Here is a 14583-nt window from a genome sequence, read left to right as displayed (position 1 = left end):
TTCATCTTACCTTGCTCTGCAATCATTTTGACACCTGACATGTGATGCACTGTGCACCTGTTCTGGCAATCTCAGTTTGATGGAGGGAGTGAACTAATGCACAGCACATACATTTGATCATTATAAACAAATCATTTGTGCAGGTCATTCAGCAAAAGCTGAACACACATCGTATTTGACAAAAAAGTCCATCATCATCATTATTATAATATAGGGTAGCAAGCTGGCAGAATTGTTAGGACATTGGGCAAAAAGCACTCATTGAAGACCACTGTTTAATGTAATTGACTATATCCCTCCTGCAAAATTAGTGACCTTGTACCTTTATTAGAAATCAGTATCTATTTGTGTTGGTAATTTGTTTTTAGCTTTAAACATGTTATATATTAAAGCATGTATTTCCAGTTGAGTGTCTCCAGTCTTAACACTAAACATTTGATACACTCAACTGTTTAGTAGGAATTGCATTTAGAATTTCAGCTTGTTTCACTGTGTACTAATAATTCTTGCTTAAGAAAGCAATTAATATGCACATTTACAGACCTTTATCTCTAGACATTGTTAAAGACTGACATGTATATATTTACTGAAACACATTGGTGTCCTTGTATATAAAAATGCATTGACACCTTTACTTTTACAGAGGCACATTGGAACTCTCATTTGTATAGAAGCACAGTGGTTACTGTTGTATGTTCTGAGGCAAAATGTCACGCTTTTGTGTACTGAAACATTATTTACACTGGTATTTATAGAGGCACAGTGCCAGTTTGTTTTTATAAAGGCACAGTGTCACCCTTGTGCTTTCCCCTTTAGCATTCAGATTTCTCTATCAAATCATCATCGTTTAACGTCCGCTTTCCATGCTAGCATGGGTTGGACGATTTGACTGAAGACTGGTGAAACCAGATGGCAACACCAGGCTCCAATCTATCAAATGTAATGCTTATTTATTCAAAATGATAAAAATTAGTCATGCTTTGAGATTGTAACTTTGAGGTTGCAACGATGTGATTGTTTATTTTTAGAATAATATTGTAGGATAAGTGTGATAGTCTGGATCTGGCCAGTTTGAAGGTAAAACAGGTAGGTTATTTTGACCAGATATGGCCAACTTAAATGCTAAAGGGTTAAAAAGGTAATATACCATCCTTGTATTCAGAGATACAGTGCTATCTATATGTTAACATTACATTTTTCGTAACTTACAGGACAAGGAGGAACCTTGGCAGCCACCTCTGAGGCTATGGATGATACTAGTGCAGATGGCTGGGGAGTTGATGCTGAACTTGTTATGGATGATGGTAAGTATAGTAATACCAGTCATTGTTCGCCTATTGATTATTGATTTGCTGATTTGCTTTCACTGAATATCAGAAACAAATGACTCTGCTTGTTTGACAGTGACACTTGTTTACAATAACTATCATGAGATTTCAAGATGAGGAGGCATGCACACAAGCACACACATGCACACTGACATACACATGCTCACACACATTAACACTTAACTATGCATGTATGCACACACACACACACACACACTTGTACTCAACAAGCTTTGGTTGGACAGAAGTTATTGAACCCCAAATCACTTGGCTGGGAAGCAAGGTACTTAACCACCTGACCAAGTGTGTGCCTAATTAACTCAACGATTTCATTTCCCTAGATTTGTTGAGAATTCAAGAAAGATCTTTATATTTTCTTTTTTTTTCCTTGTAAATTTAAACAGTTACTTTAACAGACTTGATTTATTTTTGTGACAAATTTAGATTTCATGCCTGCTGAATCTGGTCTTGATGAAGATGCTGCAGGAGATAAAGAAGGAGATGGTTGGGATGTTGATGAAGAACTTGAATTACCTGCTGATTTAGTAAGCTGATAACTTCTAACACTCAACTGTATAATAATTTTAATTGGCATTAGGAAGGGCATCCAGCCATAGAAACCATGCTAAAACAGACAATGGGAGAGCCTGCTGCTGCTCTCCGGCTCCCCACCGCCTGTCAAACAGTCTAACCCATGCTAGCATGGAAAATGGACATTAAATGATGATAACTAAAATACTATTACAATTTATATCTGACTTGCAATTAAGATCCTAGTTTTAAGACTTATCCAGTTCTTACAATTAATATCCTGGTCTTATGACATGTCCAGATCTTATGATGTATCTAGTCTTACAATTAAGGTCCTGATCATATGACACATCCACAACTTACAATTAAAGTCCTGGTCATATAATTTTCAGTCAACCCATGCCAGCATGGAAAACAGACGTTAAATGATGATAATTGTTTTTAAGTTTAAAAGAAGATAAAAACAAATATTTTTTCAGATGTAGTCTCATGTAATTTGTTAAGCATTTTAAATTTGTTTCCTTTTTTTTTTTTCATTAGGATCTTGGTCCTGTTCCTTCAATGGGAGGAGAAGAGGGTTACTTTGTTCCGCCAACTAAAGGAACCAGTCAAACACAGGTAAATATGATTACTATTTATTTGTTTTTATTCTGACATAATAATGATGATGATTTCACACAAGGTCGGTGATTTATGGGGAGGGAGCAAGTTGATTACATCAGCTCCAGTACTTGATTGGTACTTTATTTTATCAACCCCAAAAGGATGAAAAGTAAAGTTGACCATGGCCAGATTTGAACTTAGAACATCGGTGAAAGAAATGATGCTAAGCATTTTATTTAATGTGCTAACGTTTCTACTAGCTCACTGCCTTAATGGTTTCAAATTTTGGCATGAGGCCAGTAACTTCAAGGTTTGGGTAAGTCAATTACAAAGACAATTAAAGGAAGATGGTCATGACAGCCAGAAGTACATACAGAGTATATATGATAAAAACATCAGGCAAAAAGAAAAATCTTTAAGCGGAAAAAGAGTAAATAAGTTGGTCGAGTATAGTGTTGGCTGATTGCTGAAAGCATCACATTTTTGAAAGCTACAGCATCCTAGCAGTTTTAACAATTGACTTGGGTAGTTTATTTCGTGTTTCAATGATTTTGAATGTAAAAATGTTTCCAAATACCGTGGGCACTGCACTATTTTTTTTTTTTTTTTTTTGAATTTATATATATGGCTATGAGTATTAAAGAGAATAGTAAATAAATTTGTGGGCCTTTGATGATTGTTAGGTCATGGAAGTAAGATAGAACTGACCTTCTTAAATGATGGATTAGAATGGAGATGTTTGGTTGAAGCAGTTTATGATCTGAAATGTTTTATACAAATGCTCTCTGATATTCCAGGTTTGGTGTAATAATTCCCAACTGCCAGCAGACCATATACGTGCAGGATCATTTGAAACAGCTATGCGAGTAAGTTAATTTTTTTAATTAAAGTTGAAATAAACTTCTTTTTAAATTAAGCCTTTTAAACAACTGTATAGATCTAAGTTTGGAAGTAAATAAAATATGAACTTGATGAATGAATTGGAAGACACTGCTAGTGGCGGTGGTGGTGAAGGTAATAGTAATTGTTTCTTACATAGATGCTGGGTTCTACATAAAAAGCACCTAAAATGCACCTAGAACACTCTGTAAATTGGTTGGCATTAGGAAGGGCATCTACCTGTAGAAATCATGTCAAACTGTTCAACCTATGCCAGCATTGAAAACAGTCATTAAGTGATAATAATAATGATGATAGATCTCAATATTAGGGAAATGGATATGAGAGTTAATGAAGTTAATGGTTTTCCAAGAACATTAGCAATGCATGTGAAATTAACCATTTTACTGCATTATTAAATTTCATGGTCATTCTTGTAATGATGTTGCTTATCTGCCAAAAAATAGAATTGGTATTTTTGAGAGCCCCATTGCTTCACAATAAACATGACATTAACAAAAAAAAACAAGTAATTTCAAAAATGACACATCTCAGCTAAAGATCAATCTGTCTATAAAATCACTTTTCAGAGTGTTCTCAGCACTTCGAGTTAAAGATACTCTTGGTATCCTCCACCTTAATTAACCCTTTGGCTATCCTATGTCTCATGATATGGACGACATATTTCCCTGGCGTCTATGTATCATATATGGTCCACATTCTCAATTTTTTCAATTACCAGAGTAACTTGGGACTTATGAAAAGAAAGCTTTATGATACTTAGAATGTATGGAACAAAGGCTTACTAAAATGCTGAAAACAAGCCTGGACAAACTTAAGAAAATCCTTTGGAAAGGATATGGGTTAAAAAACATTAGAGCAGGGGAATTTTTTGCCCCTTCACACCACACCTATACCCTAGGATTGTTGCCTGTCCCTCTTTTGTTCTGCTTTCAAAATCATTTACTGAATAATATTCCTTTATTTACAAATCTTCATTTTTAAAAAAAAGAAAATTTGTAATATGAAATATGATTCTTGCCTTGAAATCTTTTGAAATGGAAATAACTTTTATTCTCTTTCAGCTTCTCCACGATCAAGTTGGTATGGTCAGCTTTGCTCAATACAAGCAGCTGTTCCTTCAGACCTTTGCTCATGCTAGAACCTGCTATGTTGGTATTCCATCTTTACCACCACTCTTTGGACATCCACACCGGAACTGGTAAGATAGTATTTTGAGAAAGATTCCCTTAAAATCTATGTATTTGTGCAGTATATTAGGTATGTTAAAACTCATTTATCTCATTTGTAAACCACTGAAAATGTAATGATTAATTACAAGCTTTATTTATTTATTTATTTTTAAAGGAAAGACGCTGGAGCAAGGAATGGTGTGCCAGCTGTTGGTTTGAAGCTTGCCACTTTAGTACAACAGCTTCAAGTAGCCTATCAACTGACAACAGGAGGTAAATTTGGTGAAGCAATTGACCGTTTCCGTACAATCCTTCTGAGTGTGCCACTCTTGGTTGTTGACAATAAGCAAGAAATAGCTGAGGTAAGTTAAACGATGCAATATCATTATATCTACATATCTACACATTTTTTCTCTCTTCTCTTCTTTTTTTTTTTTCTAACTGAGGCAACCATGTATCTCCTCTACAGCAAGACACCTGTTTCTGTCACTTTGTCATATTTTATTCTCTCATCACCAAACTCAAAGCCACCTCCATCAATACTACTCCCCACCTCACTTGAGGGGGTTTTGTCTTGCAAGTTACTTAGTGACTATACTGGTGCCAGTGCCATACAAAAAGCACTCTGTGCCTTCTGAAGTGGGAGGTGTTGGGAAGGGCATCAAGCTGTAGAAAACATGCCAAAACAGACACTGGAACTTTGTGTAGTCCACTGGCTCACCAGTTCCTGCCAAACTGTCCAACCCATGTCAGGATGGAAGATGGATGTTAAGTGGTGATAAGGATATTGAACCTTCAATGGGGTTTGTATTTCTGGCTTTATCATTTCCTTTATCCACTTCTCTGAATTAGTTGCATTAAACCTTCACCGAAATGCACCTGACATACCCAGGTGCATATTAATTCATGTGATGAAAATCTTAAAAAAAATTTTTAATTATTCCAATCTTTGTTGTGCATTTATAATTAGTTTGTCTGTATTATAGGCACAGCAACTTGTAGAAATTTGCAGAGAATACATTGTGGGATTGTCTATGGAAATGGCACGGAAAGAACTTCCCAAAGAAACATTTGAGCAGCAGAAACGCAGTTGTGAGGTAAGCAGCAGAAATGCAGTTGTTCTGATTCTTGTGTGTTTTAATAAACCATTGTTGTTGCTTGTCATACAATTAAACTTGCTTGTATATTTTGATCTGTGAATAGTTTATAAAGATATGAAGAGACATTTACTGATTTGTTTCCCAACATAAATCGTGTGTGTGTGCATATATATGTATGTGCATGTGTGTATATATGTGTGTGTGTGTGTGTATATATATATATATATATATTTTAAATTTGTTTATGGGAAATGTTTTGAATATGCAAATAAAGCTCCTATTCCATTATGCTGGCCACAGTCTAATGATGCTGACTAGTGAACCAGTATTTTGGAGTTGGATCGAGCTGTACCATTATATTTTATTATTACTGTATGTTTAGAGTTTGCTTGCTCTAGAATTCATTTTGTTGTTTATAATGAAAGAACTGTCATTATACATTTCTTCTTCAACAGATGGCTGCGTACTTTTCACACTGCAACTTACAGCCAATACACATGATTCTAACCTTACGAACAGCTCTCAACCTTTTCTTCAAGATGAAAAATTTCCACATGGCTGCATCATTTGCTCGTAGGCTTTTAGAATTGGGTCCAAAACCTGATGTTGCACAACAGGTACTGTATTGGTTTTGTTGTTGTTGTTGCTAAGCCTCAGATCAGTGCTGTTTGAGCAGACCTGTTATCAAAGGCATCTTTTTATATATATCTAGGACTACATGGTTTAATATGTCTTTCCGTTTTTAAAAATGATAGAATGTTGATGTGAGGGAAATTGACTTATTTTTAGCAAGACAAGTGATCATGTAGGAGCCTTCTTCTCATTATCTGTTTTATTGAAGTTTTCTTGACAATGAGAAAAACAAGTATAAAGAAGTAATCAGCATAATTGTCCTTTCTTTAAATAGTCATTTAATTGAACTCCCTTCTCCCCTATTCCCTGCTTACTCCCCAAGCTTCCTTTCTTACCATTCTCTCATCCATCCACCTACAGTCATTGCCCACACTCTTTTCTGATCTGCCTCAGTTGTAATGGCAACCTTAGGTCCTTAGCCTTGCAAGTTATGAAGCAATCATCACTAGTGCTGGTGCTCTGAGAGAAAATAAAGCACCCTGTACACTCTGTAAAGGGATTGGTGTTAGGGAGGGCATCCACATGTAGAGACCATGCCAAAGAAGATATTGGTGAAGGATGCAATCCTTCACCAATATTCATTAACTCATCAGACCACCAAACTGTCTAACTTGTTCCAGCCTTAGGAGGTAATCAAACCACAGCTGTTACTTGGTAGCATGTATCCTGCTTTTGTCAATTGCTTTAGGTGCCTATATAGTCACAAACAGACACAGAGAGACTTCTCAGCCCTCTCACCTTGACCAAACAGGAAACATCCAGGATGGGACATTTGGAAGGAGAAATGGGGGAATGTGTTGGCTGGTACTCACTACAACTGAATAAACTTTAAAAAAATAAGGACTGGGGTTCATAACATTTGAATAAACCCTTCATGGATGCAGTGCAGTGAGTGAAATAAGTAAAAAAGGAAAGACACAAGAAATATATCAACTTTAAAAAAATCAAAGTTAAAATACTGGCTTCTGTATGGCTATAGAAGTTCTCCAGAATGGTCAGCAATACGCTAGTTTGATCTTTGTAATGAACTCATCATCGTTTAACGTCCGCTTTCCATGCTAGCATGGGTTGGACGATTTGACTGAGGACTGGTGAAACCGGATGGCAACACCAGGCTCCAATCTGATTTGGCAGAGTTTCTACAGCTGGATGCCCTCCCTAACGCCAACCACTCAGAGAGTGTAGTGGGTGCTTTTACGTGTCACCCGCACGAAGGCCAAATGACTAATGGTCCACTTGATTTTATAAAATTTTGAAATAAAGGCAACGAACATTAACAATTAGATATGAATATTACTTAGTTCTTACTGATATTTTTGTGCTTGTGTGTATTAATTAGAACATCTTTTATGCCGTTTTTCTGTTTTCTAGACAAGAAGAATATTAGTAGCCTGTGAGAAAAATCCTGTTGATCAACATGAAATGAAATATGACCAACATAATCCCTTTGACATTTGTGCTGCAACATATGTGCCAATCTACAGGTTTGTTTAAATGTATTTTGCAATATTTCTGTCGAAGTGCACTGCTTTGTTTCAACTTAATCATTATTAGACTGCTGTTTAGAACATACATTAACTTGGGATTTCGATACCAGGTTTTATTTAGTTTAAATCTCTTTATTTAATAAAACGGAGATTCTATCGTAGAATCAGGGACAATCTTAGGCAGGTTGGTATCAGAAGGGTTAATTATCTTTTACGTGGCAGGGCATGATTTGCGGGATATTTGTCTCGTGTTTCTAGCAACTCAACCACATAGAGGCTCATATCTTAATTAGTTGTAAAGAATGTTTTATATCAACATATTAAACAGGATGGAGAAGTGATGTATTAGATTGAAAATTTCAAATATTTAATCATAATAATTACTATTTGTTTATTTATGAAAATAGAGATGGCTGATAAGGTATGTATCCAAAAATAAATGCATTTTAGTATTTAGTTTTACTCTTATATATTCTGAATTCAAATTTCTCCATTGTTGACTGTTTTCCATCCCTCAGAGGATTTAGGAAATAAATCTGTGAATGAAAGCTCTAATAAGTATTGCAAATTATGACATTATATTGAGTGTCAGTTAACTATTATTATTTCAGAGGAAAACCAGTAGTCAAATGCCCTCTTAGTGGAGCCTGCTACCAACCAGAGTTTAAAGGAGAAGTCTGTAGAGTTACTAAGGTAAGTTTTACACAGATTATATTTGCCCTATTTATTAAGCTAACTAAAAATTATATTAACATTTTATGTTAGTTTCTGCTGAGAAGAAATTTCTTGCTTCCCAACCACATTGTTCTGGGTTCAGTCCCACTGCATGGCACCTTGGGTGAGTGTCTTCTACTCTAGCCTTGGTCCAACCGAAACTTTGAGTGAATTTGGTAGATGGAAATTGAAAGAAGCCTGTCGAGTGTCTTTGTGTCTGTGTTTGTTGCTCACCACTACCTGGCAACCAGTGTCGGTATGTTTATGTCCTCATAACTTAGTGGTTTGGCAAGAGACCTATTAAATACTAAGCTTTAAAAAAATACTGAGTACTGGGATTGATTCATTTGACTAAAAGTACCCCTTGACTGGCTCCCATACCAGTGGCATATAAAAAGCACTATCCAAACATGATCGATGCCAGGGCCGCCTGACTGGCTCCTGTGCCAGTGGCACATAAAAAGCACCCACTACACTCTTGGAGTGGTTGGCATTAGGAAGGGCATCCAGCTGTAGAAACATTGCCGGATCAGATTGGAGCCTGGTGCAGCCATCTGGCTCTCCAGACTTCAGTCAAGCTGTCCAACCCATGCCAGCATGGAAAACGGATGTTAAATGATGATGATGATGATGGACCCCCCAATGTTCAATTGATACTTATTTTATCAACCCCGAAAGGATGAAAGGTAAATTTAACCTCAGCAGCATTTGAACTCAGATCAGAAAGAACTAGAAGTAATGCTACTAAACATTTTGTCTGGTGCAGTAATGATTCTTCCAGTTGGTTGCCTTAATTTTAAATCAAATAATAATAATTCATTTCTTCTATTTCAGGTTACCGAAATTGGTAGAGATTGCATTGGACTTCGAATTAGTCCAATTCAATTCCGATAGTTTGGATTTCAACAGTATTTTAACCATGGATCATTTTGGCTTACTAATAATTCCATTGAAAGCACAGGTTTACAGAATTGTTACCGTCTCCATATTCCTACATTTTCATTCTATTTTACTATGGATATAAAGTAACAGGTATTATTAATACAACTTTGGTTTATAAAAATATACATATATATATATTTAAACATATATTATATATACGTTAATAGGTTAATAAAATTAATCAATCGCTAATGTGTTTGTTATTTTATCATTCACTTTCTTGTGTGTGAGACATTTGGACATAGCCATTTTGGTGCTGCCTGTTTGGCATCGCTGATTTGACATCAGCCATTTTAACAGTTCTCTTCTGTGTGTTCAAGCATATTTCTTTTGATATGTATGAGGCATGGGAAAATGTTTCTGTTGCATTCAATTGATAAATTGTAATGTCTGTCTCTCAGTATGCATATTTCTGTATGTATGTGTGTTTATCTCCAGTGCCAAAAAATTACTGTTACAAAACTGGTTCACTGTCCAGTTAGCCATGCCAAATCGCCAGTGTCCAAACAGCTGTGCCCACTCATCTCATTTTTATATTTTCTCTTTGTTAACCAATGACAACATAGTCTTCAACAATGATACAATAACTTATTAACCACTACACAAACCATGCAGGGAGCCCCTATATGGGTGTTCAGCCTGCTAGAAAAAGCAGGTTTAGTGGCCTCAAACCACGCACCATTATTTTATATAAGGGGACACATTAGACAACACTGTGTAACAACATTTTTTTGTTTTATTTTCAGTCAGTGTTATTTTCTATTTGCTTCTTTCTAGAAATCAAAGGAAATTTCTGCTATTCCCTTCAGACTTTGCTTTTGTGATTCAGACCTCGATGTTTTGAAACTGACCAATTTTCCATTACATTTCAAACAGATTCAGCACTGAGTTGCTGAAGCAGAAATATCGTTATAGCAAATATTTTGCTTGACCATGACCACTTGAGTATGTCCCTTAGTGGCTGACAATATATGTCTCTGATTATGAGCAGTAGTGGGGGAGCATCAGAGCCATGTATTGAGAGAAATTCTTTGGGGTTTAAATAAAAATCGTAAAAGCAAAGTTTGAAGATAATATCAGCAATTTTTCATGCTTTCTAAGCATAAGCAAATATAGTGTAAATACATCCTTTTTGCCCTGAAAAGTTTGCAAAATTATTTTCAAGTTATTGAAACCAAAAATAAAGTTGGTTGTTTCTCATGTCAGTGAATTTCAATTTCTTTCTGATTGAGCGGTTCCTCCATGTTGATAGCATTTATTATTGAAATTGGGATCCAAAAAAACCACCACCAGTTGTCAAGCAGTTTGGGGGACAAACACACTTTTTGTGTGTGTGTGTGTGTGTGTGTATATATATATATATATATATATATATATATATATATAAATGGGCTTCCATGTACTTTCTGTCTACCAAATTCAGTCATAAAGAATTGGTCAATCTGGGGCTATAGTAGAAGATACTTAGCAAAGGTGCCATGCAGTGGGACTGAACCTGAAACCATGTGGTTGGGAAGCAAACTTCTTAACCATACAGTCGTACCTGCACCAGTAATTAATTTAAAAAAAGAAAAGCCAGAGAAATCAACCACCAAATGTTAACAGATGTTTATGAAACTACTTTTCATATTAACTGATTTATGACTTGGTGCTTAAAATAAAGATGTGATAGATTAAAATGCAATAAACATTACATTTAACAAAGTGCAGCAGATGATTGATGAGCGTGTACACACACACACACACACACACACACATATATATATATATACACTCCAACCCATATCAGAATGGAAAATGGACATGAAAGGATGATGAATGTAAATAGAATGATGTAAAATGGACCTCAACAGTATCAATAATGACTATATAATTGATCAATCATCTCAGTAACCTGCTTATTGAATAAGTGACTGAGTACTCTGGTCATGCATATTTACTTAAACCTTCCACTCCATCAACAATTTTTATTTGTTCTTCATTCTGGGCTGTTGCAGCCATTCCTCCAGGAGGGAAGGCCATTCTATCTGAAATTTTGTTGGTTTTGAATTGTCATCAATGCTCCTCATAACTGGGATTTTCTCTAGGTAAGGGTGAAGGACCCTATGCAAACCCATTTATTTTTATCTATGGAAAGAGTTTGTATCATGCCGAGGTCATTTTATTTTGCATCCTTTAGAGATTGATAAAATAAAGTACCAGTCGAGCTCTGGGATTGATGTAATTGACTAATCTCCTCTCACTAAAACTGGAAACCATTAAACAGGCCTACTCTAAGCATGCACCTGTAGGTTGAAAGAGAAAAAAGTGGAGAGGGCACTTGCCCTAGTGGTCAGGGCAACCATGGTTTTGTGGGGTCTCCACTAGCAGCCCTAGGAAGTCTCACACTTTTGGGAAATTATTCATTATTTTATATTGTTACCAATTTTTACTAATTACATGTTCATATGTAACCCCACATTATATTGTCCTGTAACATCTCCAATGATTTTTGTGGTTAATAAAGAAAACATTATCATTACCATTAATAAAGGTGGTGAGCTGGTAAAATCGTTACCATGTTGGACAAATTGCTCATTGGCAATTTGTCTCTTTTATGTTCACACTTTGTGCTCCTGCAATACTGTTCTGTTTGTAGAAGGTGGCATCTCTGTTGGTGCAGCTCTGCCAGACAAGACAGTCTTATGCTTAAATTTCCCCAGGTGTCAGGTTGATCTCAAAGCTCTTCAGTGAGGCTTTGAGTATCTCCTAGAAGTGTTTTTTCTGTTCACTTTGCTTGTGCTTGCCTTCTGCCAGTTCGCCATAAAACAATCTCTTGGGGAGTTGTGTGTCAGGCATTTGAACAAAGTGGCCTACCCATCTGACTTGTGTTCTCCTCAGCAGTATGTAAATGTTTGGCAGATATGTTTTGAGTTCAAATTCCACTGAGATCGACTTTGCCTTATCAATGAAATAAGTAGCAGTAGTGTACTGGGGTTGATGTAATAAACTAGCTCCCTCTCCAAAAATTTCAGGCCTTATGGTACAAAGGTTTATTATTATGATCATGGTTAGAGCAGCGAGCTGGCAGAATTATTAGCATGCTGGGCAAAATGCTTAAGTGGCATTTTGTCCATCTTTACATTCTGAGTCCCCTCCCACAAAATTTCAGGCCTTGTGCCTATTGTAGAAAGGATTAATACCTCCACCTTAGCGAAGGCAGAGGTATTGTTTTCGGTTGTGTTTGTTTGTTGGTCTGTGGACAAGCTATCTCAAAAACCGATGGATGGATGGATTCAGATGAAACTTTCAGGGATGTTTAGCCTCGTGACTGGCACAAACTGATTAAGTTTTGGGATTGATGTGGACAAGGACTCTGGATTATTTTTCCTGTTTCTTTAATTTTTGAGAGCGGTCAGCTTCATTTTTAGCGTTCTTGCTTGTGAGAGCAGTTGAGTTTATTTCAGATATTCTCATTTTAAAAAATCATTGAGAGGATGCTGGTGTTGCCTTGGCAGAGGTTTGCACTCTCCAAGTGCTCTTGTTATTATAATCATGATTAGAGCTGTGAGCTGGCAGAATCATTAGCACACTGGGCACAATGCTTAGTGGCAATCTGCCTGTCTTCACATTCTGAGTTCAAATTCTATCGAGGTCAGCTCTGCCATTCATCCTTTTGGGGTCAATGTAACCAATTTACCCCTTCCTCTGAAATTGCTGGCCTTGAACTAAAATTCAATCATTATTGTTATTATCGTGATTAATGTCAACCACTATAGACTTTGTCTAAAGACGTCCACACTGCCAACTGGATTAATCCAGATACTGTTTTCACTAACCGGATACTATCAAGACTTTAACAATATCCTTTGCATTGGATAAAATTTACAATTTGTCTCCAGTGCTATTTTGTATCATCTGCCAACACAGAAAACACACACACATATATAAAGTAGAATATATAACAAAATTATTCTTGTACTGACCTATCTATTACCATGTAAAGAAGCTAGTTCGAGACAATTAGAGAATATATAACCTTATGAAGCTGTCACGGAGAACAGCAGGCACTCAAGATAAACACGATATCTAACAAGCTGCTTATCATTATTCGAGTAGATTCAGGCACCAGTAAACAAGCTCAAACTTCATGGCATGAAATATTTCTTGATAAGACCTGGAACTGCTAACATCTGTAAACTATTTTAACTGTTGTGTTGAAATGTAGAGTATTAGGTTAGAGGAAGAAACTATTGGCAAGAGCATTTTTAAATGCATTTCAAATTTATAGAATCTGTCTAGCTAGGAAGAAGTTTGCTTTTCAACCACATGGTTCTGGGCAAGTATCTTCCACAAGTTGTGGGTTGATCAGAGCTTTGTGAGTGGATTTGGAAGATGGAAACTGAAAAAAGCCTGTTGTTTATGTGTGTGTATGAGTGCATACATGTCCCACCACTGCTCAAAAACCAGTGTTGGTTTGTTTACATCCAGTAATTTAGTAGTTTGGCAAAAGAGACCAATAGCAGAGGTATCAGGCTTAATAAAGAATAAGTAGTTTTGTTCAACTAAACCTGCCAAGGTGGTGCCCCAGTATGGCCACACCCCAGTGATTGAAACAAGAAAAAGATGGAAGATTTGTTAAGGTTATCTTTACAGATTTTCTTTAGAAATTATAGCCAGCACTGATTTCATTACAGCATTTTGTGTTCAAGATGCCAGATATAAAAAAACAAAGAGATCAAAGATGAAAAATGGGTAACAGGCACACATATCATATTTCAGGAGATTTTGCTCCTTTATCAGCTCCCATCCAATTTATTAATCATCTATGAACACACTGCTTAAATAGCCACAAAATACAGTGGTGTAACGTTATTGGATATACCAATTTTACATATTAAACACATTCCTGGAAGCTGCTACGTAAATATTAATAACCTGTGGGGACACCGTACTTTGTTATGCTGGTTATAATTTCTATTCAAACTATTGGTAATCAAAAGAAATATCAACCAATATCACTACTATCTACATATGTTTGATTATTATATCAATTTATTTATTCATTCTGAATAGTAGAAAGTACAACTGTGTATTTAAAATAATGTGAATGAAGTTTCTCCTTATCTGTGTGGTGTGACAATAAATTAATAACAGCAAATGATTATATATATATATATATATATATATATAT

General features: G+C 36.0%; 1 protein-coding gene across 1 annotated transcript in view; it reads left to right on the top strand.

The window, feature by feature from the left end:
- LOC106883905 (coatomer subunit alpha) overlaps positions 1 to 9602 on the top strand; it is a 52317-nt gene extending 42715 nt beyond the window's left edge. The window contains exons 23-33 of the mRNA XM_014935044.2: positions 1212 to 1304; positions 1773 to 1873; positions 2400 to 2477; positions 3260 to 3328; positions 4427 to 4563; positions 4710 to 4896; positions 5521 to 5631; positions 6090 to 6251; positions 7639 to 7751; positions 8366 to 8447; positions 9303 to 9602. Coding sequence (XP_014790530.1) covers positions 1212 to 1304; positions 1773 to 1873; positions 2400 to 2477; positions 3260 to 3328; positions 4427 to 4563; positions 4710 to 4896; positions 5521 to 5631; positions 6090 to 6251; positions 7639 to 7751; positions 8366 to 8447; positions 9303 to 9362 — 1193 coding nt within the window. The 3' untranslated portion in view covers positions 9363 to 9602. The remainder of the gene's footprint in view (positions 1 to 1211; positions 1305 to 1772; positions 1874 to 2399; positions 2478 to 3259; positions 3329 to 4426; positions 4564 to 4709; positions 4897 to 5520; positions 5632 to 6089; positions 6252 to 7638; positions 7752 to 8365; positions 8448 to 9302) is intronic.
- The last annotated feature ends 4981 nt before the right edge of the window (positions 9603 to 14583 follow it).

This window comes from Octopus bimaculoides, chromosome 17 (assembly GCF_001194135.2).
Source record: "Octopus bimaculoides isolate UCB-OBI-ISO-001 chromosome 17, ASM119413v2, whole genome shotgun sequence".
In the NCBI taxonomy this organism is placed as follows: Eukaryota; Metazoa; Mollusca; class Cephalopoda; order Octopoda; family Octopodidae; genus Octopus; species Octopus bimaculoides.
Note: the sequence above shows the minus strand (reverse complement) of the source record. Positions and strands in the feature narration are given on the sequence as shown.